Below are 26,449 nucleotides of genomic sequence, written 5' to 3'. Positions count from 1 at the left end.
GTTCCTGCATTCCTCTTTCTTTTCGTGCGTATTTCGTCGAAGAAAATACGCGACAATGCGCTAGAACGCCTAAACGAGCGAAACGCAACGCGTCGCTCGAAACCGAACGAGGCAACGCGAAAAACGATCGAAACAGGGGAACGGTAAAATGCTCGTTAAAAAGTTGCATTCGCCTCGTTTTGTGCCGCTTCGTATAGTGACGATTGCGAATGAGCGTAAACGCATCGTTGTGGATAGTTGCGCATGCGTGTCCACTATCGCGGAGTTAAGGCAGATATTTTAATCGGTCGGCGGGTCATCCAGCAACCGGTTTTGCGCGTTATCGTCGTTAGTGTAGAAAGGTTGTACGAAGGAAGATCGTGTTCGCGAGAGGAGCGCGTTCGTCAGAAGATTCCTGAGGAGACTGCTACTTAGAAGAAGCGCACCAGTATTTGGTAAGAACGCTCGTTTCTTTCTCGTATCGATCATTGAAAATGTGTGTCTCGCGACATCGTGCCAGCACGCGATAAGCGAAAGGAGGGAGCGACAAAAAGAGAGGGACGGGGACTAGGAAAAAACAAGAACGTCTTAACGATATGTATTTATGCGTCGTGACGGTATCGCGCGCGGAGATCTATCGCCCCACCTTCTCCGTTGAACCAGCGTAAATTCCAAGTGGAAGTAGTGGGATCCAGAATCGATTCGGATCGAAAAGAAGTGGCCAGTCGAATCGGAACGGTGCGGTGGTGCTCCGTTCGTAAATACGGAGATCTCGGACGAATTAAATCGCATTTACCCGCGAAAGCGCGTGAATTTCGTGGGATCGGAACAGCTGCCGCGCCGCGTTCGTCAAACGGATCGGCGCGATTAACGATGTACACGAGGTCGCAGACAGAACTAATAAAGGACGCGTGAATAATTGCTGTATGAAATAGCCGAGTGCGTCCTCTCGCGTAGGCGTAATCTTGTTTTGTTTTCGTAAAAGTATCTTCCTTTTGACGGACGAAGTCGACTCCGATTGACTCGATACGCCGCAGCGCGCGATAATGCAGCGACGCTTATTCTTTTCGTAGGCTGTTCGATAGAACGCCAGAAAAATTCCTCTGCTCCGCCATATGTTTCTCCTACTTCACGATATTTCGTTCGCGTCGTTCCTGTTGGCGCAACGCCGACCTTCGCGTCGTCTCCATTCCAGCGAACAGACTCGAATTTTACCAAGTACGAGGTTATTCGAAAGCGGTTAAGTCTATCGTATGTAATTCGCTCGTAGGCGACGAAACGACTCGACGATAAAGAAATGCGGTACGGATTGTTTCGCGGAAGCTGCGAAAAGAAAGAAGATTCGCCGAAGATGACCAACGCGTGCGTAACGTCGGCTCTTCGAAGTCAGAGCACCGCGATGAACTCCATCGAGGACGCGATCGAAAAAATCCGCCGTCTCCGAGTTACGGCCGACGACGAAGATGCCGCGCGGCCTGATCCAGCAATCGATCGCCCGATCGATCACGATAAACGCGACGAAGGAGACGAGAAGGAAACGGAAGAGGAAAAGGAAGAAAAGGACGATAGCGACGGAAGCGACGAAGACGACGAGAACAGCGACGAAAGCGACGATCTCGTCGAACGTGGACCGATGAAACAATATTCTCCTCCGACTCGTGCTCGACCATATCACGTGAACTCCGAACGGCGCTTTTTTTTCGATTTGCACGAAAGCGTACTCCTCGATTACGATAAAAGCGTAGAGGAAATACTGAGGGACGAAGATCTATTGAGCACGAACGAGCTGAATCGAAATCGCCTCGCGTCGCAGGAAAACGAGGTAAGCAAAGCCGGTTCCGTCGATTTCAAGTACCGAAGTAATCGAATTTTTTCGATGGTTTCAGTCTATTTCGCTATCCGACACCAACGTGGACGATTCTGCGGGCAACCGGTTATTGGAAGACGTGTTACGCGGTGTCTTTCAAGCGGCTCAACCCGCCGCGGCCAAGGAGAACGACGACGCTCGCAGTTTTTGGGAAAATCACGAGTCCTCGTATCTCACCGAATCTCACGCCCCGGCCGCTCGCACGGTCTCCGATAGTTCGAGCGACACGCTCCCTCCGGCCCCGAATTCTAGGATCGTTCCGTCCATGTACAGAGAGCCACAATCGTCCTGCTACTCCTACAGCTCTTCGTCTTGTTCCTCGAATCAGTCGTTCGGCGATGCTGCCAGTCCGAAAAGCTACCAGGCGCTGGTCGGTCCGCGAATCGAAACACGACGGATCGAAGAACAAGACTTGGACGATTGTTCCTTTTGGAAGGAACAGGAACTCGAGTCCGTGAAGAGCAGCGCGATAAGCGCGATACTCAAAGAGCTCGTGAACGGTTTAGAAGAAGAGACCGGTGTCCGAACGGAGGAAACGCGAGGATCCAATTCCACCACCGTCACCGGAGGCTACGGTCAGACCGGCGAATTAACGCACCTGCCGTCGTTCGCCGAAGTGAAACGCTCTAATCCCATCGTCGCCGATTTCTCTTCTTGCCTGTCGGAGATATCCTACTCGGATCTTGTCCCCGTGCTCGATTCGCTCCCGAACTTTTCGCCGTCTCCGAACACGATCCACACCGACCGCCCTAACTCGAAGGAGCTCGAAAAAACGGTGGAATCGACAGGCGCGATCGACGACTCGCGAATACCCAAGGTGCTTGCGTCGTTCGAGTCGCGACCTCAACAAAACCGGTGAGTTTCGCAACGTGCGATCGTCGTACGCGATTCGCCGAGAAAACTGATCGTTGTCCATTTGCAGGAACAAGTCCGAGCAAAACGCGTCACCTTGGTCGTCCTTGAACATGCCGATGATTCCGGCTAGCGACAAACTCAAGGAACAACTGGATGCTACGGAAGTGAAGAACGCCATGATCGACCTATTGAAGTGGAAGGTCGAGGAACTCGCTCGACAAGACTGCGACGGGGACACGTAAGGATCTTGATCGTCGAATCGCGTTCCGCGATAATTCGATTAATACGAGTTTGTCTCCCCTCGACAGAGCATTGATGTGTCTGGTTGGCAATCTGGACGAATTCCTCCGAAAGAAGGCGTACCTCGTACCGCTGGTCGAACGACTGAACACTATGAAAGGAGCCATCGCGATAACCAACCGTCGCGGCGAGGACGCTCTTTACTTGGCCGCGTTGAATTTTCCGCAGTTCCCTTACGTCACCGGATACCTGGCTGCGGTGATGCTGCAGAAGAACATCGACATTGCTCAACGGCTGTATCGTATTTCCGTAAGCTTCAACAGTTTCTCTCCGTTTTGACGAGAGACGATGCATCTTCTTTACGCGATCTTTACCACAGGGTGACACGTTGATACACGCGGTCGCGGCACAAGGAGATTCGCACGCGGAGGTGCTGGCCGAGTTATTGTCTCTGAAAACGAGCCAAGGACACGCCGTGTTCGATCTGTCGAAACGCAATTACGATGGTAAAGCTGAACGCGTAACGATTTAAGGATCACACGATTATTCGAGGGGTAATTAATCGGAAGACTCTCGCGTTCGCAGGAAAAACGGCTCTGCACGTCGCTGTCGAGTCGCACAACCCGGTCTATGGTGGCACTTGGTCGTTGGCCAGCGTGAAGCTGCTGCTAAAGTACGGCGCTGATCCTAGAACGAAGGAAACGAGAAGCGGAGACACGTCGTTGCACGTCGCAGTGTCCCGAACGTGCGATCCAGCTCTCGTGAAGGTACGATCTCATCTACCTTCAGCCTTTTTCGTGATTCTTTAAGCCCTGCACGTTCAACAGGTATTATTGGAGGCGCGTGGCTCCGAATCGGTGAACGCGATCAACTACGATCACGATACGCCGCTGCACGCGGCAGCAGCTGCATCGAACGTCCCGTTATCGCGACAAACGGAGATCTGCTGGCTGTTGATTCGCGCCGGAGGCAACACGAACCTACCCAATATCCGAGGAGAAGTTCCATTGGACCTAGCCCCGTCGAACAGAAGAGAAGCTATCGCGAAGATCTTTTATGCTATGCCGTAATTGCCTAGGAAATCCCGGGGAAGAGAAGATCAAATGTTTTTCGCGTTTTGTGTGTTTGTACCTGTAAACGTTCGCGAACGAGGAAAACGCAGGTGATCGAGTGACGAACGATGCGATCGATGCATCGCGAAAGAAGTAGAAACTGTTCGTGGTATCGCGATGCGACTCGGAACGTTCGCGCGAGAAGCGAAGTAAAGAAAAGAAACACGATAAAGTTTGGTGGTCATTCCTTTCCCAACGATATCCGGTGGTTCCGGTGAAATCACGGCGTGCCCTTCCGGCGTAGAATTGGCGCGTAACGAGGGACGGACACGCTCGACGGCGCGGCGGGACGCGATAGCGCGAGCGTTCAAGTTTAGTCAATGGAACGACACGGCCGTCACTCAAAATAAAAGCGGCACGAAACAAGTGTCCATCTTAATCCCGACGATCGACCGATCTTCGTTCGGTACTGCTTCTCCGCAGCGACGCCGTAACCATTTTCCCTCGCGGTTACGATGCGCGTTGACCGAGCCCGCTCGCTCGGACTTTCGTCGTTCACGTTTCGCGGCCGGCGCATCGTCCAGCGTTCGCCGGTAAGGAGAAGAAAAGAAAGAGGAGCCGAACGAGGGAACGAGAGCGGACAGCGTGTCGCAGGCGCGCGCGCGCGCGCTTACATCTGCACGGGAAGCAAGAGGGAAGCGGAAGGAAATGAACGCGATACTCGGAGTGATTAGTTGGGCGGTTCTGGCGACGGCCGCGAATGACATCAGCGAACAATGTCAAATTCACGAGGAGACGACGATCGAGTGTCGATGCATCGGAAACGAGGTAAATGTCGCGTATATGATCGGGCGCAGTGGAACGCGGTGCAAACGTTTCTCTGTTTCAGGAGTTTTTCTTGCCGGAGGGCTACAACTACGAAAACGTGACCAGCCTGCGAATCGAGTGTTGCAGCTTCGCGAATCTTTACTTCTCCAGTTTGACCGAGGCTAACCGAATCGCTGAGATCGTCGTGCAGAATATCAGCGAGCGATTGATATTCGAGTTGTTTTTGACTTCGAAGAAAATGAAGCGAGTGAAGTTGTCCAAGATTCGGCGAGTACCGTTGATCTCTCGCGACACCTTTGTGAACCTGAACAGCATAGAGACCCTTCGGATCGAGGACACGAGTATCGACAAGTTCGAGGAACGATTCACCGACCTGGCGATCGGTAACCTTTCGATGATAAACGTGACGATCGGCCACGTCGACGAGCTGAATCTCTCGCAGAAGGGCGGGAACTTGCGCATAGAGAACACCGAGTTTCGAAACGTAGCGGGTTCCTTGAATTTCGCGCACTTCTCGACAGTCGAGATCGTTCGGTCGGCGTTCCGCCTGGGAAAACCCGGTTACGTGTTGATCGAAGGCGATTTCGTTTTCCTGGAAGATTGCGTGTTCTCGAACGCGAGCGCGAACCTCGTCGCGACGAGCGGCATCGAGATCAACGGCACCTGCGCCGACGGCAAAAGCTCGATGAGACTCTCGTCGAGCCGAATCGAGAGCGCGAACAATCGACTGCCGACCGAGATCGTTTACACTGGGAACAAAGGAAGCTCGGAAGGTGTTCGTATTCGCAACAACACCGTGTGCATCGCTGGAAACTGCAAGTGCGCGAAAAGCGCCGCCTCCTGCATCGTCTCCATTTCCCGTTTCCTTTCGTCGATTCTTCTTCTCCTCTCGACGCGTACTTTCTGTCGTTAGTGATTTCCGAACAGAAAGCTAAAGTAACGAGGAAACACTTTGAACATTGTTCTCCGATCCTACTTTACGCGTTGTCGTTCTCTTAGTTTTAACCGCGTATCTCTTCCTTCCCGAATTTGTAAGCCTTACCTTTTATACGATCGAGCCATTCGATTTGTAAAGTCGAACACCGCATCGTCGACGATCAAACGTAATAAATACTCGTTACAAACGTTGTCTGGTATCTTTCTTACCTTCTACCCTTGCCGTTATATGCGATATTCTTTTTCCTTCATTCAATTACATCGAAAGCATTATCCGCTCAGTGATTAGCAGGAATGCACGAGCAACCGTAACGAGCGCGCGTGATTTCGATCGCGGGGAATCGAAATCGTCGACTCGGTCGATAGGAAGGAGAAATCCGGGGAAAGTAGCGCGATCGTCTGGAGAGAGAACGAAACGCGGACAATGAGAGAACCTCGCCGTTAGATGGCGATACGGGTATCGCGAGGTTCCGCGCGCGTTTCGCGGGCGTACAAAATTAAATTTCGAGAAAACTTCGGAAGCGTCTCGTTATCGTAACGCGAACGCGTATCGGCGTACGCGAAGCTCGCGAACGGCTTTTCCGAGTGGCTGCACGATTCGAATCGAACGAGAGAAAAATGGCGATCGCGACGTACCCGATAGAATCGTTGCGCCGTGCGGAGGAGACTTTGCGCGCTCCGCTCAAAGTGCCGGCAGTTTTGACGGGTCAGTAACTCCAAAAATATTTATGTCGTCCTCAACTATTCTTACTCCCGCGACATGGATATTTTCGGCTAATGTTGGGTAACTCCGCGTTACCACGCGTTTCCCCGCTTTTCCCCAATTACGAGAATTCGGGGTGGCTTCGTAGTCGTTCACCCTCGTAAAGCGTCCACGGTTTTTTCGGAAGGTTCGCGAACCCGAAATACCTCGATCGAGGTCGAGCAGAGATTTCCGATTTCGGAAGACAGACGCGTCCCTCGTAGATCGACGAACGATGTTTACGAAACGTGACGACGTCGCGTCGGCGGCTAAGCTTTCCTATTTACTAGCTAGGCAGAGATCTCCAACTTCCGGCGTGGATGCTTTTGGTCGTGCCGGCAACGACTTTTCGAACACGACGCTCCATAAATCGAACGAGACTCCAGCTGTCCCCCGAGCTAGCTAGTATCGGGATGAGACGAAACAGAGCTATTAGCCGAGGGGGAGGGAAGCGAGAGGACGAGAGCGAGGCAGAGAGGATGGAAACGATGACGAATCGGTAGACGCGCGTATACTCGACTCGAGCGTGCGAACGGACGAGCGCAACGCGGCATCTGCTTTTTCGAATACGTGGTCGAGGTTCGAACCGCGTGGGAACGGACCAGCAAGTCCGAGAAACATCGAGAATTGATTTCGAGGCTCTTTATTGTATCGTAAAGTGGCGCGATCGAACGCGCGTATACCTAATACGTATTATGTATGTACATTCGATGTCGGGACTCGAGATCCGATCGAAAGCGCGACGATCGATCGGAAACGAAACGGAACGAATAAACGGACAGCCGAATTCGACGGAACTCGAGTCGGAAAGGTGTCTAGGAACTGGATATCCTGGTGCGCGCGAGAACTGGCTCCAGGAAGGCTCGGTAAAAGCTCTCGTCGACTCCTCGGCTGTTACTGATGCGAAGGATATCGATGGGCGTCGGTGGTCGCACGGCTCGGACCGTTGATGCTCTGAACGATCATGTTTAGACGATCCAAACTGCTTCCGGTGACCTGAAGCGAGTGCGATTCCATAGCGTGCTCGAAACCTGCGGATAAACGCGAACAAAAATCGTGTCGGTTAAGCTGGTAAGCGACGATCGAATCGCGGAACGCGAATATCGTGCTCTCCGCGATTCGTCTTCGTCGTCGTCGTCGTCGGCCGCGTGCACAAGCGTCCTTTCATTCGGACTCATTAGCGAGAAACGCGACGTCGCGCGTCGTCGGGTTTCTCTCGGTGAAACCGCTCTTTGTTTTCGTTCGCGCTTCGCATAGCGTCGCCGACGGATCACGCGCGAGTCTCGTCGATTTTGTCGGATCGAATCGTTTCGACCGGACGAAACAGCGGCAGCGAGCGCACCAGCGGAAAGAGAGAAAAAAGAGACGCAAGATCCGAGGAAAGTTTGTGGACGCGGCAAGGTATGTATTTTGGACGCAGTTTCCGTCGTGTTTAAACGACCGTTCCGCCGGCAAAAGGATGGCCCGGGAACGATGCGTCATACTAATGTACCGTAGCAATATATGGCACTTTGAAGAGAGCAGAATTTTCTCGTCCTTCGACGGCTAACCGAACGTCAGCGACGCGGCGCGAGCAGACTGTTCGCGGAACACGCGAACGGAAGCTTTCGATCCGAGAAACCGAACCGAGCCAACTCGAGATCGGTCTGCTCCGAAGGGAGGAACCGTGCCGAGAGAGGGCGTTAATTAAAATAATCAAGAACCGAGGACCACGCTGGTCGGACACGGTTCGGTAAATTCGTTGGCATCGCTACCGCGCCAAACCGTTAGCTCGTCGAAAAGCACTCGTTTCTGGTTGTCGCGACCGCGTCTATTCCTACCGAGCGAGCCGACTCTTTTTCCTCGCTTCGCAGCCTCCGACGTGGCGGAGGCGTTGCGGCGCGATCGTGAATTATAGGTTGCAGCGCGTAACGAGATTCTCCTAGTCTCGTGCCACGAATCGCCTGTCCGTTCGCTCCGTTTCTCTCTTTCCGTCTTTCCTCGTGTATCGTTTTCCCTCGCCACCGCGAGAATATTATTTCCGCCGTGTCCACGCGAAACAACCGTGACGAAAGACGTCACCGTTCGACGAGAAGATTCGCGACGAGCGGCGGAATGACCCGGCGGTACGGCGCGACGCTCCCTTCCTTCTCGTCGCTTCACGTTGAATTATGTACCACGCTTGCCAATAGTCGGGTATTCATTACCGCTAATTAATTCCGAGTTATTTTAACGGGCGGAATACCGCGATCGCGCTACCGAATGCATTCCCGCTTCGCTCGTCGCGTCTTTTCCGCGTGTTGTTCACGACCCCGTCACGACGGATCCGCGCTTAAGTCCGTGTTTCGCGGAGACTATTTTCGGAATGTAGGCCAATTAATGCCGCGGCGCTTTCGATAGTTCGGAAAAATGGAAAGCTTCGGATAGCGTGCGCGAAAATAACCGCGGAAAAGTGGCTTAGGGTCTCGGAGGAAGAGAAGACGCGAGAAGAAAGAGGAGAGACGGGACGCGTGGCGCGTGGCCGGCAGGACGTCTCGCGTCGCGATTCGCGACCGCCCGGAGAGGACGGTGCGGCGTAGCTAGCGTCGAGAGCGAGAGGAGCTCACGGGTGGGCTATCTATAGCGGCGAGTGTAACCGAATAGAAACCGAGTGTCACTCAAGGGTGACAAAACTCATTAATACCGATCTGCTTAATGCTCCGTCTCGTGTCAGGCATTAATCTACTTAAAAATACCAGTAGATCGCGGCGATCTACGCTTTTGGAAGCGACCGGCAGGAGAGAGCTGCCGCTCCTTAATAGACGCTTCCTGTCTTTCCGCGCGTTTCGACGACCACGCGCGAACGAAAACGACCGTTTCGCGGATAGAATCTCACTCACCGTTGATGGGTTGAAACCTTGCCAAAGGGTCCGAGAATTGCCTGAGTCTTTCCGTCACGTATCGCGACGAGCCTGCGTTCTGCAAAAACAAGAAAATTCATTTTCGCGATCATCCACGCAGCGACCACTACCGTTTCGCGTTTCCGTCCGCGTTCGATCGTTCGCGAAATGTAGGTCAATCGGAGCGCGTTCGGTTAGGGAACCGCGCAAACGTCGTCTTTTCACGGGGTAGGAAGAAGAGGAAAACGGCGAGGAGGCGGAAGGGTGGGAGGCGCGCGAGAGACAAAGAAAGAAAGGCGAAAAGCGGCGATTTAGAGAAATCCGTGTTATCGGTTGGAAAGCGTTCGGAAAGCGCTCGGAAGCGATACGATCGGCCGGCCCGATGGGATCTCGACCACCCTTTCGCTTTCTTTCTTTCGTTCGCTCGTTCCTACGCTCTGTCGACCACCAAACACGCTCGGTACACGTTTTATCCGACTCGGCTTCCTTTATTTGTTGCGGCGCATCTATATGCGGCGTCGCGGCCAACTATTCTCGGAGTAAAAGCAGTTTCTCGCCGCGGTATCCACCGCCTCGCGTCGCGCGTCGCGCGGGTCGCGCGTCCACAACTTGTTACGATCATGTATTCTTCGCGAGCAGCCGCGCGTCTCTGTCGAAGCCGTGCGACCGACCTCGATCGCTTCGTCCGCGCTCGATCGAAACGGCCGACTAGGCGGGCTCGCGACGACGATAAAAGACGAGAGATAAAAGTTTGCTGAAGCTTTTCGGTGGATCGACGAAACGCGAGGAAAAGCCGAGGCGAAGAACTGCACGAAAGGAGAGGCGGGACGGCGCGAAATCGAGGAGCTTTTATCGTAAAGTAGGATACGTTAACCGCCCCGTGTTCGCGGCTAAACCGGCTGCTTTAAATAAGCGCGATGTTTGCTCTGGAAGATAGCTTCGCGCGTCCTCGATACCGGAGGTCGATGCGAGTACTCTTCTTTCGAAGCGAAATCTCTCGAGCGTATAAAACCACGAGTTTATCTGTTTGTCGCTCGTCGAACGTCCGGGAACGTCGAGAATCATCGATTCGTTCGCTCGATGTCTAATTTCTACCGTCGTCGCTCTCTCTCTCCCTCTCTGTCACTACCAACTGTCCGACCGTGTATTCGTACGCGTTAGAAACGTTCCGCGATATAGGTGAGCGAACGACGTCGGAAGAGTGATGGAGCAAGTTCGAAGTTCGAAAATTTCGTTCGGAAAGGAAGGAAAGCGAACGCGAGTACAGCGACTCGAATCAATGCCCGGCATCGAGCTTATATTTAGCGAGAATACGAGCCGACCGCTATACGCGAAAGGCCAGAGAAATATATTTCATTGTATAATCCCCTCGCGAAGAATCCCCTCGAGAAGCGGATAGCTCGGCGAGTTTCTAGCTCGCGAGCTTCCAGCGACCGGTTCAAATTCTTCCTTCGCCTTCTCTTCTCTTTCCGTTTTACACTCTTTGATCGGAGCCGACGGAAAGAAAACGTCGAATACGTACCGAGTTTTCGATCGAACCGTGATCTTGAGACGGCGAAGATCCGTTGGTCTGCAGCAACGCTTCCAGGCCCTCGATGTACTCGATCGCGTTTCGCAGGATCTCCACTTTCGGCAGTCGCTGATTGGGATTGTTGCTGGTCCGTCTCTTCAAAACTTCGAACGCCTCGTTCACCTGAAACGGTCGTCGGATAGAGTCTTCTCTGTCGACGGATCGAACAGGAATACAGCGAACCAACCTTCCTCAAACGTCTTCTCTCGCGCAAGGTGGCCGCTTTCCTTCGATCAACGGTGACGGTCTTCTTTTTGCAAGCCTTGCAAGCCCAGAGAAGGCATCTGCGAGGTCCGTGCGGCGATGCCGTCGCGTCCAGCGCCGCGTGTGGATGGGGCACGTGCTCGTTCGACTCGCTCTCGTTCGATTCGTTGTTCCTTTCGTTCGGTTCGTTGGATTCGTTCGGTTCCGTCGACTCGTTGCCCTCGTTGCTCTCCTCGGCCTCCACGGATACCGATTCGAAATCGGCCGAAGCGTCCACCGACGCGATCGACGACGCGTCGTCCGAATCCAGCGCGTATCGAAACGTTCGCGACCTATCGATCAAACCGAACAAATTCACCTGTTTCTCTCTGTTTGCGCGTTTCCTTTTCTTTTCGGTGTAACGAGTAACGAGAAGCGTAGGGCGTTTAGCGAGAAGATATCGGGGTTAGTCTCGGAGGATTGGAATGGTTCCAGGTGGTTGAGAACGCGCGACTCGAGCGGTGCGACGATTGATAAAAGGTGGTGGACACGGTTAAAGAGAACTCGAAATACGAGGCGAAAATGGTTTAACGCGCGATAAAACCGTCGTCGCTCTCGGCCTTCGTAATTACGAAGCGAGCGACGCACACGGCTTTCAAATTTTCCCTCGATCTCGAGCCGCTCGAATTCGACGCGAAGGAAAACAGGAAAGAAAGGCTCGATCGGCGAAGACTCGCGAAGGGAGAAGCGTGAAACGATCCCGTACCGGTAACGTTGCGAACTAGCCGATTCTAGCGCGAACGCGTTATCGGCCGACTCGACGATGCTCCTCGTTGCTTCGTCCACGTTTCTCTCGGACAGATATCCTTGCAGGTAATCGATCGAGGGATGATCGATGGGCGCGTAGACGCGACGACGCCGATGATGATGACGGTGGTAACGGTGATGGTGGCGATGATGGTGGTACCGATGATGTCGACGATCGTGAGGGTGGCGGGGATGATGTCCAAGTTGCGGATGATGATAATGATGATGATGCCGATAAGCGTCGTAAGACTGTCTGGCGGCAGCTTGACACGCGTAAGACACCGTATCCGTCACGAGAGTCATCGTATCGCGCGAATTCCGCCGAGACGGACGATCGACGAGCGTTTCTTCGTTGCCGCGATCGTGCTCGTTCGACTCGGGCAAAACCGGAGTCCGGTCAATTATTCTCCGGACAACTCGTGTCTTGTCTCGAGACTCGAACGACCGTCATGCGGTGCGCGAGGTAGCGCGAAAGAACGCCGCGAGCATCGCGGATATCGTGTTCGTTAGATCGACGAGCACCGATCGATCGAAAGCGTGTAACTTCCGTAACTCGAACGCGGATTTCCGATGGCGGCTCGAACCGCGGAACCAAACGCGTAACCGAGAAAGCTGTCGGGGGCACGGGGCCGAAAGACGGACCCGAAAACCTTGGAGGCACAGAGATCGGGACGAGGTCTCGTGTAAGATTGAAGCGACGGGCTTTCCGGGAGCCGGCGCGTGGCCCTAAAGCGCGCGCCAGTACGGGCCGTAAGCTCGTACGTGCTCGTCGACTTTCGTAGCCGATCGTAAGCGCTCACACTCGCGTTCGCACTCGCACTCGCACTCGCGTCGGAGCTTCGCGACGGCCACGTTCCTCGGCCTCGTCGAAACGCGCCAACGTTGGCCAGCCAACGACGTTCGAATACTTTACGAGCCGCGTTAAGCGGTCGGTAACACCCAGATGGATTATTTTCGACGAGGAACCAACCAATTAGAGACCGTGGAAATTCTCTGGTACCCATCGTCGACCCGCCTCCGTTCTTTCGGAACTCGACTTAGCGGCTGGCGAAATCTCTTGGAGGGGTGTGGTTTAATCGCCGATACCGCGTTTCGAATCTTCCGCTCCGTCCAATTCGCGTTTCCGACGCGTGTCTTTCCGCTCGGTTCGCGGACGTTCGATCGCGACTCGTCTGCCGAGATCGATTCGAACTCTTTCTCGAGAATCGATCCGATCGAACGAACGTCGAACACGGTCGGAGAATCGAAGAGAAATAGAAGACGAAAGGGAAAGCGTGCTTTAACGCGATCGCGGCCGACCTAGTCGTGGCGGAAAAGAAACGGAACGATTACGGCTCTAAAGAGGGTAAGGAGAGAAGGAACCTGACTCGAGGCAACGCGAACTCGTCGACCACGTTCTTCGGATAGTTCGGCTCGACCTTGAACCGATAACCCGTTTACCTACATAAGAAAATAATAGCGAGGCGAAGGAGCGCGGCCGACGCGACGCGCGTGAGACGCGATCGAGTCACGCGACGACAAAACGCGCGAAAAAGAGCAGCGGGCGGTGGGCGCGGAAACAAAGAGAACGAAAGGGAAACGACGGATCGATCGGAAAACATATTTGTAAAGCGGTCGATCGTTCGGTTGCGTAGAAAGGGAGGACAGGAACGGCGAGAGCGTCGACGATCTCTATACGGATACGGTTGATCTCTGTACGCGCAGGTAGAATCGGGTTCGCTCGGTCGCGGGCACAGAGTGGATCTCCGACGCCGAGGGAATCGGTGGTGGTGGTGGTGGTGGCGGTAGAGGCAGAGGGTGGCGTATCGCAACCCCGTAAACGGCACGGTTCTCGTGAAATCTCGGAACGACTCGGACACGCTCGCGTCGAAAACGAAGAGAGAATATCGCGCAAGGCGGACGGTCCAGATACGCGAAGCGAGACGAAAAACGGGTCACTCTCTCCTCCTTTCAGGATTCGGTGTCGGCTGGGATACCTACATCCGCCAAAGCTGAAAGTTCACGAAAGGGCAATGCCTCGCCCATTTTTATGGCGAAAAGCGGCTCGAACGAATTTCGAGCGTTCGCTCCTTTTTTTCCCTCTTCGTCTCGACACCGATCGAGAAGCATCTCTCGAGATGGACGATCGGAATGTCGTCGACGACTGCACCGAGGACAGCGAAACCGCGAACGGATGCACCGTAGCCGGATACGGAAGAGAATCGCGCGCGCGTCATCGTCGCCACAGCCTCGGACGTCGTCCTCTCCGCGAACGCGCCTGCTCGTACGCGTCAACGCACGCGTGTATTCGTGCGTACGACGGAAAATCAGGCGGTACGACGTAGGCTCGAGGAGGATGACGATGATCGGCGAAAACGTGGCGGGACAGGGTGGCGGTGCAAGACGGGACGAAGGATGAAGCGGTGAAAAGCTCGAAACACGGGGCGAGAAAGCGTAAGGGAAACGAGGGAGAGAGAGAAAGAACGGCGCGATGCAGCAGCGAAGCGGAGCGGAGAGGCCAGAAGAGGAGTGGAGATTAGAGCAGCGGACCAAAGGGAAAGAGGGTGGAACTGCGAAGGGTGAGGATGAGAGGGCGGCGAAGGGGAAGGGTGAGCTGGCGGGAGAGAGAGGGTGGAAGGTTGGAAGGAGGGAGATGGCGGGATAACGGGAGGGAGGAAGGGATGCATGGTAGGAGAGGAAAGGAGAAGAGAGGAATCGGTCGGGTCGTGCGTTGCGGGCTGCTGCGGCTCGGGCGCGACAGTTCTAACCCGACCATTGCCGGTTGATTTTCGCGAGCACCGAGCACGGGGAGAAGACTGTCCCCCCGCCCCGACGTTCCGACGGTCGGACGGTCGGACGGTCGAACCGTTTATCCGTTGGTGGTTCGCGACCCTTCGAGCGCGGTGTCGGCCGCTACCCGATCGCTCGCGTTCCGCTTGAACCGTTCGACGATTCGCGACGGGCGAGGCAGAGAGGAAAGACGCGAACGTCGGATCGACGTAAAGAACGGAAGACGAGAGAGCGACTGACAAGAAGAGAAGCGAAGAGGAGTGAAGTGGAGGGGACGTGAAACAGACGAATCGAAAAAGGGGAAGGAAGCGTTTTCGTACGACGGAACGGTCGTCGCTGGTCGAACCGTTCGAAATATCGAGCTACGGCATGTGGAAACGCGTCGAACCGAACGTCGCTGTTTCTTTTTCCACGAGGACGAAACGTCATCGCGCGCGTTCCAATCTGAAACGGTCTCGATTCTTTCGCTCAAGATGGGCGGCAAATTTCAACTCTGAGCTTCTTTGCGCCCCGTCGAATCAACGCGCGAAGAAGATCTCGATCTTGGCCGCTGGGATTCCGAGTCGGCTTCTATGTCAGCGGTTCGCCCGCTCGATGATTTAATCGGACCGCGAACGAACTCGTTGCACCGCGAGACGGCTCGAGACACGAAACGACGCGATCGTCTCCGTGAAACGAATTGAACGCGTTCGGCCAACCTCGCGGTCTCTTTTATCGCCGAGCGAGACGATTTCGTGAAAATTCGCGCGCGTTTCTCTAACGCGCGAAACGAAATTGACGATGGCATAGAGGGTGGGAGACGAACAACCGATAACAAACGGTCCGCGATTGGCCGTCGAACCGAAGCGAGCGAACGCTAGGAGAACGGTAGGGAATCGATCGCGCGTCGATCGATCGAACGATCGAAACGAGTTTAAGGATGCGTCGCGTCGCGTCCCGTCGCGGTCTCGCTCGGATTTTTAGTACCACTGTGTTCGATACCAAATAACCGTTATCTGTACCAAATATACGTATACGTCTCGTTATCGTGTCATAGATTATACGCAGTTACGCTCGCTGAACGATTGAATCGATTTAACGAGAGAAATACAGAAAGGCGCCGGACGCTAAAAAATAAATAAGAAAGTCGAGGGCCGCTATTTTTTCGAGACGTTGCCCGGTTCAAGAGTCGAGAGCATCGCGGCCGATCGAGAATAAACCGTATCGTAAATAAGTCGCCGTCGCGTGAATTATTTACCGATCGATGCTCGTCTCGTTACCGCGAACTTTCGGCTCGCGCTACCTCTCGCACCCGTCCTACTTCGGTCCCGATTTCGATCCCGTTCCCGATCCCGATCACCGATCCAGTTCACGATCGCGGTTACCGTGACTCTCCCTTTCTCCCGCGTTCGCGGCAATCGCTGATTTTCCTACGGTGCTCAATTAATTGCAAGTACAAAACAAAGAAACTATTTTTGCCGAATCGCGCGGACACGATTCGCTCGGTGAACGTCGAATAACTCTGTCCAAAGACGAGCTCGAGTAACGCGACGCGTCTCTCCTTTCGTTTCAAACGAATCGAATCGCGATACGATCTCCGTCGACGGACTCGTACCTTGACGAATCGGGATCTCGGCGGGCCACCGGTCGAGCCGATGAAGCGCGGATCTCGAGAAAGCGAAGGGAACACGCGTCCCGTCGAGTCGACGACACCGCGAGCGTCATAGAATTCCGATGCCACTGCCTAGCGGAGAACTCGATGTTCGAGACCATGTTCACGAAAGTACGCTCGGGAAAAGCGTTATTCCGAAAGAAAAGTAACGAGGATAAACGAGCGTAGCCATGTCATGGGAATCCATATCTTCGAGAGATTATCTCGGGCAAGTATCTCGCTTCGATCGGGAATCTCGATCGAGACGCGACGGCCGAAAGGGAATCGTGGAATCGCAGAGACGGCAAAAAGGCGGTACGCGAACAGAAGGGAACGACGAGAAACGAAATGATACGGAAGGGAAGGGAAGGGGAAGAAAAGGGTTGGCAAGGTAAGGAAAGGGAATCGGGAGGGGCGATTGTCGCGAGTGCCGATGCCGCGGTGCTCGCCAACTCGGTATATAGGTCAGTAAAAGAGGTCACAGGTGCCTCGCCCACGACGACTGGCAACGAACAGTTCGTCCCGTTCGTCTCGAGCTGGCGAACTTGGAATTCCTTCGAGTAACTCCTTCGCCTACGAAATCTCTCAAGAGTTCCACGATCTCCAACGATTACGCGGGATCTCGATCGCGCGTTCGAGCCGTCGCGCCGATCGGACGTCGCGACGGCGGTCGAGGAAAATTCGTTGTTCCGTGTTTACAGCGGCCCGGCCAGCCATCAGCTGTCGGCGACGGCTCTGTTGGGTAGTCCGGACGGCTCGCGACATCCTTTGGACGTGTGCGAGTTTACCGAGGAGGACTATCAGCATCACGGTTCGAACGGAAACGGCCACTACCAGAACGGCAGGTCCGGCTCTGGTCTCTGGGAATGTCTGATAGGATGCAGACGCCGTTTGGATCAGCATATGGCTCGAAGAAGGGTAACTAGCGTCCTTGCGACGAAAGCTCGACCTCGTGTTCGCGTTTTTTTCTAGCCGTTCGCGGCCTCGACGAACAGTTTTTCTCGGTCATTGCCGAGCGTACGCGCCGTTACGGATCGGACGCACGCGACCCGTGCCCTTCCGATCCCGTTGTCCGTGAAATCGATTCGCGTTCGCGCGTTCTCGAAGGTTGCGGAATCGCGCGTGCAACCTTCGCGCGCGAACGGAAACATCGGGCCACGATCGAACGCGCGACGAGAAAGGAAAGAGCGGAGGCGGTAACTAGACGGTTCGATTTCCGGTTGATCGGGAAATCGCGTTATCGTCCACGGCCGCTCGTCGCTCGTTTACCCTCCTTACCGTCGCGTTCCTTCGGATCGCTCTCGCCGCTGCCCTCGAGGTCGAACCACGCTATTTATATCGCGCGGGATCGTTGGATCTTGAACCATCGGTGCAGGAAGTTCAAGGCCGGATCGATACGACCTTCCTCCCTTCGCGCGTTTAGCGTTTAGCGTGTAACGCGACTTCTGCTTACGACGCGATCGTCCATTCTTGTTTTATCCAGGTGGAACAAGGCTTGAAGCTGTATCGCGCCCACAAACAACAGGCTGCAGTTCGCAAATGGAGAGGCGCTTTGAAAAACATCAGACAACGGGAAGACAAATTCGCCCTTCTCGGCTATCTCTATCAAGCTTACATGGACTGGGGAAAGTACAGGTACCTCTTGTACCGTCAAGCTTCATTCGCTCGATGAATTAGCGACGCGAGAAGACCGCGCCGTTTTCGTGCCTCGAATATAGAATAGCGCGGTCTACGCTTTGACGGCGCATTTGCATCGTATAATTAATACGAAACGCTGTCGTGCTTCGCGATCGGCTCGAACGACCTCTTTCGAACCAGCTTGCGCTCTTCCGGTTTCTCTCGACCACGAAAACATAGCGACTTTACGGAATAAAACGAAAGATAGTTCGATCGGCAATTTAATCGTCTTAGAGAAAACCACTGACGATGTTTGAATTCGAATCTACAAACCGGAAAGAGAACGACTTAACAGAGAGATCGTAACCGGAAGAAAGCGCGTTCGGTTGGCCGAGTGAAACGGTAAGAAGCTCGAAGATCCTTGACACGGTAACGAAGCCTTTCCGTTTCCGTTTTCGTCGGTTTCTCGAGACGAAACTCGCGAGCTTCGTCGTTACGCTCGTTACCGTTCACGGCTACAGTCTAACGTGCTTTTTCCGTCCGTGCACTCGAAACGGACACACATATAGCGTACCGTTTCAGGGATAGCATCGACTTTGGACACAAACAACTGTGCATTTCCGAGGAGCTGGATTCGCCTAACATGCGCGCGGAGGCGTACTTGAATTTAGCGAGGGCGCACGAGAGGCTAGGCGCTCTCGATAGGGCCTTGGACTACGCGAGACACAGGTACTCGATTTTCACCTATCTAACCGATTAAACGCGCCCTTCGTAACCTTTCTAACCGTTCGTCCGAATTAATCGGTGTCGACGAACCTCTGCGACGATCGCGCAGTTTGTACAACGAATGCGATCAGTGCGCGACCGCTGGATTGGTTCATCTGACCGTGGGCAGAGTCCACTTGGAGCTGGCGGGATTCTGCAAGGCTTTGGAAGCGTTCCAGAGAGCGCACAAAATTGCTCATTCCATTCAAGATCCTTCGCTGGAGCTGCAAGTAAGCCGAATCGTTCGAGCAGCGACGGACGAACGCGTTGAATCGCTCGATGATTGATTCGCAGGTGTACGTTGGTCTGTCGGAGTTGTTCTGCAGATTACACGACGCGGACAAAAGCGCGAGGTACGCGGCGCGCGCCTACGACCTATCCAGGAGTTTACAATTGGGCGACTTGAATTCTCGACATCACAGGGCAGCCCTGCTTCAGATGGCCGCGGCGCTTCGGAAAAAAGGCGAGCTCGGTGACGCCCACGACTATTGCTCGGTAAGTCCGACCCTTTAACGGCTTTGTACCCGCGAACGTTTGATCGTTCGACCGATTACTCGATGCAGGAAGCAACGCGACTCTCGCTCGTTTCCGGGGATCAAGCCAGCTACGCCAGAAGCATACGAATAATGGGAGACATTTACAGGAAAAAGTCCGACATAAACGTAAGTGAACGACGAATAATTTCGCTCGCATCGTCGACTACGTAATTTCCGATCACGTATGCCGTAGAAAGCGTTTCGGCAATACGAGAGCGCTATGGGGTCCGCGGCAGCGACCGGAGATCGACTCTGTCAAATGGAAGCGATGGACGGTGCCGCGAGGTGTCTCGAAGCGCTTCGACTTCAGCATAAAATATGCAATTGTCGTCCCCTCGAGTTCAACACGAGACTCCTCGAAGTTGCCGGATCGGTCGGTGCTAAGGTAACGTTTCTCGTTCTCGCGCTACCACGAGAGATCTCGTAACCGAGCTGCGTTCTCTTCTAGTTCCTGGTGCGAACCGTGAGATCGAGATTGTCGCGAATTTACGGTTCCCTCGGCGACGAGGAGCAGAAGGCTCATCACGAGAGATTAGCCGCGGCGATGGAGGAAGATTTGGAACTGCGGTGCGGTAGCTGCAACGAGCCGTTCGGTCTCGAGGCCGATTCTTTGGAGGCGCTTCCCTGCTCTCACATATTGCACGCCAGGTGAAACGAACGTTACAGCGTACGTACGTACTTGCGTACGACGTGATCATTGAAAGCGAACAATAAAACGTAGCGTCGATTCGTGTTCCATTCCGTACCGCTGCCTTCCGTTCCGTTCCATTCCCGTTCCGTTTCGATTCCCTTCGCGGCCGTGTAATCGAGACACGCGTGATTTACAGGTGCGCATACGACATCTTGAAGAGACGCGACAAGAAGAAGAAACGTCTGTGTCCCGACTGTCACAAATCCGTTAGTTCACGATTGTACCTGCATTGCGAAGACCCTCACGGCATGAGTACTTTGAATCATAGTTCCTTGAGTCTGGCGTCGTTGAGAGCCAGCAGTCTGGCCACGCTAGACGATTGTCACGCCGCTACGAGTAGCGTCTAAACGCGGCATCTCTTCGAAACGCGCGCGGATTTCCTTCGAGCTCCTCTATACGCGCTCCCTGATGCCGCGACCATCTCGCGCGAGTACGCCGCGCATGTCGCGAAACCTGCTGATGGTCGTTAACGACGAGCACGACAACCGATCTCTGCTCAAACTCTGCGGAGCTATATGCGCGACCAAACTCGCGCGTTCTGCCAATTAACGATTTAGCATTTAACGTTCTTTAACGCGGATCACCGATCGTTCCACTATTCAATTAGGATGAAGAAATTTTAAGAAAACTAGCACGATTCGATGAAAATTAATGGCAATAAAACTGCACATTCTGTTCATTCGTCTTTCTCGATCATTTCTACCTCTTCTCCTTTTCCTACATCCTCGAAAGCAACCTAACGCTCGCGTAGCTTCTTCACTACCGAATCTGTCGTATTCTGCGTTTCTACGAACGCGGAAACGTGACGAAACTGGCGAACCGATACGAAACGCGTAAACGATCGAACATTCTTCGATTTGAACGAAAATCGATTCTATTCGATTCGAATCGTGTATCGAATCGTTTGAAAATGTTTTCATGGAAACACGCGCGACATCTACGGTACGATTATGAATTTAGGGTAAAGACCGCCATGACAGCTGATGCTTTTTGTATCGCTTGACGTTTGGTCAGAACATGTCATTTTGTACACTTAATTTCGACAAATGGCAGACTTCTTTTTCGGTTTTGCTACATCGCTTGCAGTAAGTAAGCTCGTCTTTCTCCGATATAACTCTACCGACAAATTTTCTTTCGGAAGACTGGAAAACGCTGCGAAAAAATAACGGAAACGTATGCAGTTTCGACGAAAATCGGATCGTGGTTTTGTCCGTGAACACAGAATTAAAATTGTCGCGTAATTACTGTGTAAAGAGTAATCGCTTAAGCGACACAAAATTATTAATCGTTCTTAATGTATTGTTCGTATTTTTCGTCCCGCGTGTGTACGTGAACTGTTTCTAAAATGCGCGCTACGTACCATTACCTCCTCGAATAGTCATGGAGGTACGTCGCATAACCTAACCAATGTTTCGATCCCTTCAAAGGTCATTAACACTGTTACGTTCGTGTTCGCTATCGTTACCCCCGGTTTTCTTCGGCTCCGTTCTTTCTCGTTCTTTTTCTTTTCTTTCAAGATTTTACGCGCATTGCCTTTGCACGATTAGAAAAACACACGATACTTCGATACCACTTACTTATCTTTATTATTCTTTAATTTCTTTCGCTTATCATTCGAAAAAGTTATTTGTCGCTTGTAACGTACATCGTTTGTATTTGTTTACTTATTGTTATTTATGATCCGTACAGAATAGTAGTTTAGAAGATGGTTTGGATTATCCGTTGGATGATGATATCGGAGAAGAGGAGGAATATGATGCACTAAACGATGAAACCTTTGGTTCTGAAGCTACTATCGGGGACTGGGAGAAAGATCATGAAAAACTTGCAGAGATTACAGAGTCCAGTCGTCCGCATCACCAAAATGCTATAGAAAAAAAAGTAAATTCCAATCGATAAATCTTGTTGTGCTTCCATCTCTATGCTTCTAAGCGAATAACTGAAGTTTGATAACAATAATTATTGCAGAATGGAGTCCATGCCGATATAGAAGATAATTTATCTCATTTGGTATTGGACGAAAAAGAAGGTATCGTTCCTCGTCCTGGAGTATGGGATAGCCCTTCTACACTGTCCGCTCCTAAACCTCGCCCACCTTTAACTTTACCGTCGACGTTAACGAACGTATGCACCGTCGAAGAATTGGAGAAAGGTCTTATCGCGAATAAACCTCCTCCAGGATTGAATAAACCTGTTCAGACGCAACAACAGCAACAACAACAAAAGTCCGATGGCTCGCTTTTATTCGATTCCATATCCGCTCCGCCGCGTTTTCCGCCGGGGTTGGGTATACCGCCACCGCATCCGGTTAGTTTACCACCAAACATGAGGTTTCCACCCCCTCAATTTGTTCATCCTAGACTGCTGCCCAGTAAGTGCATCGCTTTTCGATTAAGCTTTTAACATCGATCGCCAAAACGGACGTAATTTTCTCGTTAGATAAAACCAGTTATTTCCGTAGATCAAACTGGAAATGTACTGAGATATCCCGTAGGGGCACATTTAATGCTACCGCACGCTGCGCAAAGACAGCCTATACATGGCTCGTTTTGCAATACTTTTCCTGTAAGTTCTATTTCGTAGTAAATACGTCGACGTGATTGTTTTAAATATAACATAAATTGTTTCTGATATCGGACATCTGTTTGCAGCAACCTCCTCCGCATTCGAATTTAGGTCATCCTCCGTTTTTACGCCCCGATCATGGCATGATGCCTCCTTTTTCTAGCAATCAAAGTAATCAGCAACAACAACAACATTCGTTTCCACATTCTGCTGGTCAAAGAAACCAGAATAGGTCTTTTCATCATGGAGAACAGCAAGGAAATCATCAGCCCTTTTTTAAGAATAACCAACATCATCGTAACTACGATCGAAATAATCAGCGACAATATTATTATCATCACCACTGTCAAGGGATAAACGGGGTAACCAACTCTGGCGAATACGACGAATATGCCGATCTTATGAGTAATCGAGAAAAACAATGGTTAATTAATATCCAACTGCTCCAATTGAACACGAACGAGCCATACGTCGACGATTATTACTATACCGTATTCTGCGATAAAAAGAACAAACGGAACACGAATCAAGATCAGAAGGATAAAAAACAGAATAGCAACGACAACAATAATGGTTTCTACAGAGATAACAGGTAATTTATTTTTTTCTTCTTTTCTTCGACACTTCTATCGCATATTCGCTAGAATAAAGTTCTGTTAATCGCAGAGATCGGGAACAGCAGCCTCACCATGTACTGACGAGGCCGGTATACACGCCGATGCAGTTTGAAAATTCTTTAGGAAAACTGCAGTTCGCCAGTGTAATTGCACCGCGTAAAATAATCGATATGGATGTAGTTCCAAATAGTGATCCTCAGTTAACTACGCAAATACAGCAAAAAGATACGAAAAGAACAAGACAGTTGTTGCTTGAGATTGAAAGGGTATTTATTTGTTCTTGAAATCAGCGGACTCGATTATTTTGCGGTTTTACTTCATCTATGGTCTGTTGTTTCTCATTCATTTCAGTTATACATAATACAATTAAAAATCGAAGATCTACATAATCCTTTGGCTCTGCTTAATGATCAACAAAATCAAGAAGGACAAAATAATTCGAACTCCGATAAGAAAACTACCCCAGAATTAGTAAACGCGATGTTACTGTCTTTCCTTCAGCATATACAAGACGATAAGTTAGCAAGTATGCTAAGTATTCGGAAAGGAAAGGTGAGCGCGCTCGAACCCATCGATTTTTCTGTTTAATGGATTCGGTTATCGAATGTATATCTTCTGTGTTATAGACATTGTTATTGAGGTTTCTACCGTACGTGAGCGAAACGGAATATCGTATTCAACTGGAAGAACTGTGGAACGCTATATTCCGAGGACTAGCCGTAATAGGTCGTAGAGATTCTGATCTGTTGATAAGCCTGCACACGGAATTTCAACGTTGGTTCAATGCTGTACAAAATTTTGGCACGATACTTCGATTAGCTCGTTCGCTGTCCGACTCCGTTAGTCAACCGATCAAGATCAATAGTTTGGCTTTCGCTCTTACGAACAAGGTTTGTTTACAATTCTATTGAAGCAACGCTTTAGTTTGTCGGTTTTTTTTTCTTTTCAAATCGGTTTCTACATTCGAACGCTTCTCTGTTTAGTTTGGTGTATCCGTAATTGCCTCGATGCTTGAACAAGCAGAAAACTTGTATCCTACGGATGATTCCTTATCTACGGAATGGTCCTCCTTCATAGCAAACATCATCGAAACAATTGGTGAATCTCCGCCATGCGTTGCACCCTGTCAACCGATTGCTGCGAATACGCTTGATCAGCACTTAAATCGACTATCTCATTTGAAAAGCGGAAGGTACACGAACCTGGAACTTCTACTAACCGATGCTAATCCTTCCCGATAATCGAGCATCATGACACGTTTTCTGGCATTTCATACAAACCTGCTTTTTGTTACGATCGAGGAAACAAATTATGCTGAAGAGGAAGCGCAGCAGATACTTTAACGCTGCTACATTATTATCGTTATTAATCGAGTATTTTTTGCATACGACGATTGTATTTTATCATAATCGATATTTTTATTTTACAGAGTAGATCTATGCTTTTTGCGCGTATTCCAAACGCATGGGTACGGCAGTGTCAAAGATAACGTGTTCGATTCGACGTTTTGTTGATTTTGTGCCACGAATGCGTTAACTTTTCTTTTTTATTCCTTTTTTTTTAATTACGAGTCTACTAGGTAAAACTGATATCGATTATGTTCAACGCATAAACTATACGTGCTATCTTTATAGCTTTTTGTTCGTAACGTTTCTTTACTTTTCTCCCCGTCTTCTTTTCTTGTAAAATACGTTTCCAGTTAAATTTGCACGATATTAAAATATAAGTTCATCGATGTCGTTTAAACGCAAACGGTTCATAATCGTTTTTTCCGCGCGTTAAATCATAATGATTCGCGATCTCGAAGGTATGTAATACATTGTTTGAACTTTACTTGGTCTCGTTATCGTCGACATTATTCGTAGACGAAACAATCTTTCCCGGAGTAAACACGAAAAAGTATGCTGTGATTTAATGTAAATTTCTTCGGATCTTCGGTTTTCTCATTCTTCTCTTTTTCTCGTTCTTCTTTTCTCTTTATGTAAACGGTCTCATATTTCTGCCAAACGATCGATAACACGCGCGTAAACCGAAGAAAAATTAAGTGATATAGCGATCGTAGATTTTTAATCTTGTTTAAGATTTCAATAAGAACCGCATATTATTATACGAGAAATTAATTTAACGAAATAACGTTTGATCTTTGCGCAAGAATAGTTATATTTAAAAATAGCATAGTATGTTCGTTTATATTACTTTTTTATGGCCCGACAGCACAGGAATCGTATATGCAATCATTATATAAGTTTCTATTTCGAGGGCAAGAGTAATGCAGTTTTTATACGTGTAATAATGTTTAACAATTCGAATAACAAAACTGCATTTTTCGTCGTGACAAGCATCGGCGTTAGCGACGCACGATTTCAAAATCTTGTTTATAGTTTCACCACTTCTCGATGCGTGTTCATCGAAACACGATTGTTATCGGCTAAAACGTTTGCGTACCTATTTCGTGATCGTATCAATATCCGCTCGTCGCCAGAAACCGCTGCGACGAGTACGGCGAGAGCGCGGAAAGCGATTTGAATTATACGACGACATGGCCTTTAGTATACAGTATAAGCGGTTACTTTTTATCACGGTACACATTAATAAATTCTTATGTACATTTAGCTTGTACATAGAACGACTCTGATGAATGAATGACTTCATATATTTTGTAATTGGATGCGAAAGAAAATTTATTTTTCGCTTCCATGACGTAATGTTATGTCATTTTTGCAAAGAAATGAAAAGATTATAAAAAAAAAAAGGAAAAAAAGATATGATAAAAACAAGATGGATCGCGTTATTTTTTACAATGTCTACAGCGATCGACGAGGTATAATCCGGCATTTTCGAACATCCACACGATAGCATGTATCGATAAAGTTAAGTCTCGCGCTAGATCGCGGTCCAGTACTAATACTTGTTCTCGCAATTAGATCCTGATTTCGGAGTTGTACGAGATTCGTTTCGTAGAACATGTGTTGCACCGTGTCTAACCGAATTACTATATTTTACAAGCTTCCACCGTTTTATCTTTATTATTCGTCATCGTAATTTAGGCATACCGTGCGGGTATAATGTCGAATGTAGAGATTTCTGTTTACGTTGCGGACCGATCCTACTCGAAATTTCATGGAGAACTAATTATACTTAGCATTTTGTAAGATAACGATCAAACGTTAGCCGAGTTAAAGTAAGCACGTTTCGATTCCTTACTCTCGGATAAAGGATATTTGTTGAAATTGTACAAATTTTTTAATCTTTGAAAGTAAACTGTATCATAAAGTTTAATTCGCGCCTTTCGTTTATTCGTTTTTCTCGACCACGAAAATCATCGGGTACGTAAGTACGTGA

General features: G+C 50.6%; 5 protein-coding genes across 6 annotated transcripts; 4 read left to right on the top strand and 1 right to left on the bottom strand.

Annotated features, from left to right (window-relative positions):
* The first annotated feature begins 86 nt into the window (after nt 1-86).
* LOC105663929 (uncharacterized) lies at nt 87-4,225 on the top strand. Its single transcript, XM_012296148.2, has 8 exons — nt 87-434; nt 1,250-1,801; nt 1,866-2,701; nt 2,769-2,939; nt 3,010-3,250; nt 3,321-3,447; nt 3,527-3,708; nt 3,769-4,225. Exons 2-8 carry the CDS (start codon nt 1,277-1,279, stop codon nt 4,009-4,011), a joined length of 2,325 nt encoding a protein of 774 aa, XP_012151538.2. The 5' UTR covers nt 87-434; nt 1,250-1,276; the 3' UTR covers nt 4,012-4,225.
* Nucleotides 4,226-4,686: 461 nt separating this feature from the next.
* On the top strand, nt 4,687-5,949 carry LOC105663930 (uncharacterized). Its single transcript, XM_012296150.2, has 2 exons — nt 4,687-4,821; nt 4,883-5,949. Exons 1-2 carry the CDS (start codon nt 4,702-4,704, stop codon nt 5,732-5,734), a joined length of 972 nt encoding a protein of 323 aa, XP_012151540.2. The 5' UTR covers nt 4,687-4,701; the 3' UTR covers nt 5,735-5,949.
* A 1,177-nt stretch (nt 5,950-7,126) lies between these two features.
* Nucleotides 7,127-14,536, bottom strand: nau (myogenic-determination protein nautilus). Its single transcript, XM_012296151.2, has 5 exons — nt 11,877-14,536; nt 11,115-11,463; nt 10,880-11,050; nt 9,358-9,436; nt 7,127-7,530 (listed from the first exon to the last, which is right to left on the bottom strand). The coding sequence occupies exons 1-5, from the start codon at nt 12,218-12,220 to the stop codon at nt 7,394-7,396; spliced, it is 1,080 nt and encodes a 359-aa protein (XP_012151541.1). The 5' UTR covers nt 12,221-14,536; the 3' UTR covers nt 7,127-7,393.
* A 142-nt stretch (nt 14,537-14,678) lies between these two features.
* Nucleotides 14,679-20,604, top strand: LOC100882128 (43 kDa receptor-associated protein of the synapse homolog). Its single transcript, XM_003707807.3, has 10 exons — nt 14,679-16,545; nt 17,018-17,234; nt 17,800-17,951; nt 18,516-18,662; nt 18,769-18,928; nt 18,993-19,193; nt 19,262-19,360; nt 19,428-19,619; nt 19,683-19,882; nt 20,062-20,604. The coding sequence occupies exons 1-10, from the start codon at nt 16,508-16,510 to the stop codon at nt 20,270-20,272; spliced, it is 1,617 nt and encodes a 538-aa protein (XP_003707855.1). The 5' UTR covers nt 14,679-16,507; the 3' UTR covers nt 20,273-20,604.
* A 275-nt stretch (nt 20,605-20,879) lies between these two features.
* Patr-1 (Protein associated with topo II related - 1) lies at nt 20,880-26,386 on the top strand. 2 transcript variants are annotated; one of them, XM_003707913.3, is made up of 9 exons: nt 20,880-21,010; nt 21,615-21,806; nt 21,894-22,296; nt 22,387-22,490; nt 22,577-23,082; nt 23,157-23,373; nt 23,459-23,659; nt 23,734-23,997; nt 24,091-26,386. In XM_003707913.3, the coding sequence occupies exons 1-9, from the start codon at nt 20,972-20,974 to the stop codon at nt 24,346-24,348; spliced, it is 2,184 nt and encodes a 727-aa protein (XP_003707961.1). In that variant the 5' UTR covers nt 20,880-20,971; the 3' UTR covers nt 24,349-26,386. The 2 variants fall into 2 exon arrangements, with proteins under 2 accessions (XP_003707961.1, XP_012151542.1); XM_012296152.2 differs by lacking the exon at nt 20,880-21,010 and adding an exon at nt 21,174-21,311.
* The last annotated feature ends 63 nt before the right edge of the window (nt 26,387-26,449 follow it).

The sequence above is a fragment of the Megachile rotundata genome, chromosome 9 (genome assembly GCF_050947335.1).
Source record: "Megachile rotundata isolate GNS110a chromosome 9, iyMegRotu1, whole genome shotgun sequence".
In the NCBI taxonomy this organism is placed as follows: domain Eukaryota; kingdom Metazoa; phylum Arthropoda; class Insecta; order Hymenoptera; family Megachilidae; genus Megachile; species Megachile rotundata.
The sequence above is the reverse complement of the archived record's forward strand: the minus strand, read 5'-3'. Positions and strand labels throughout refer to the sequence as shown.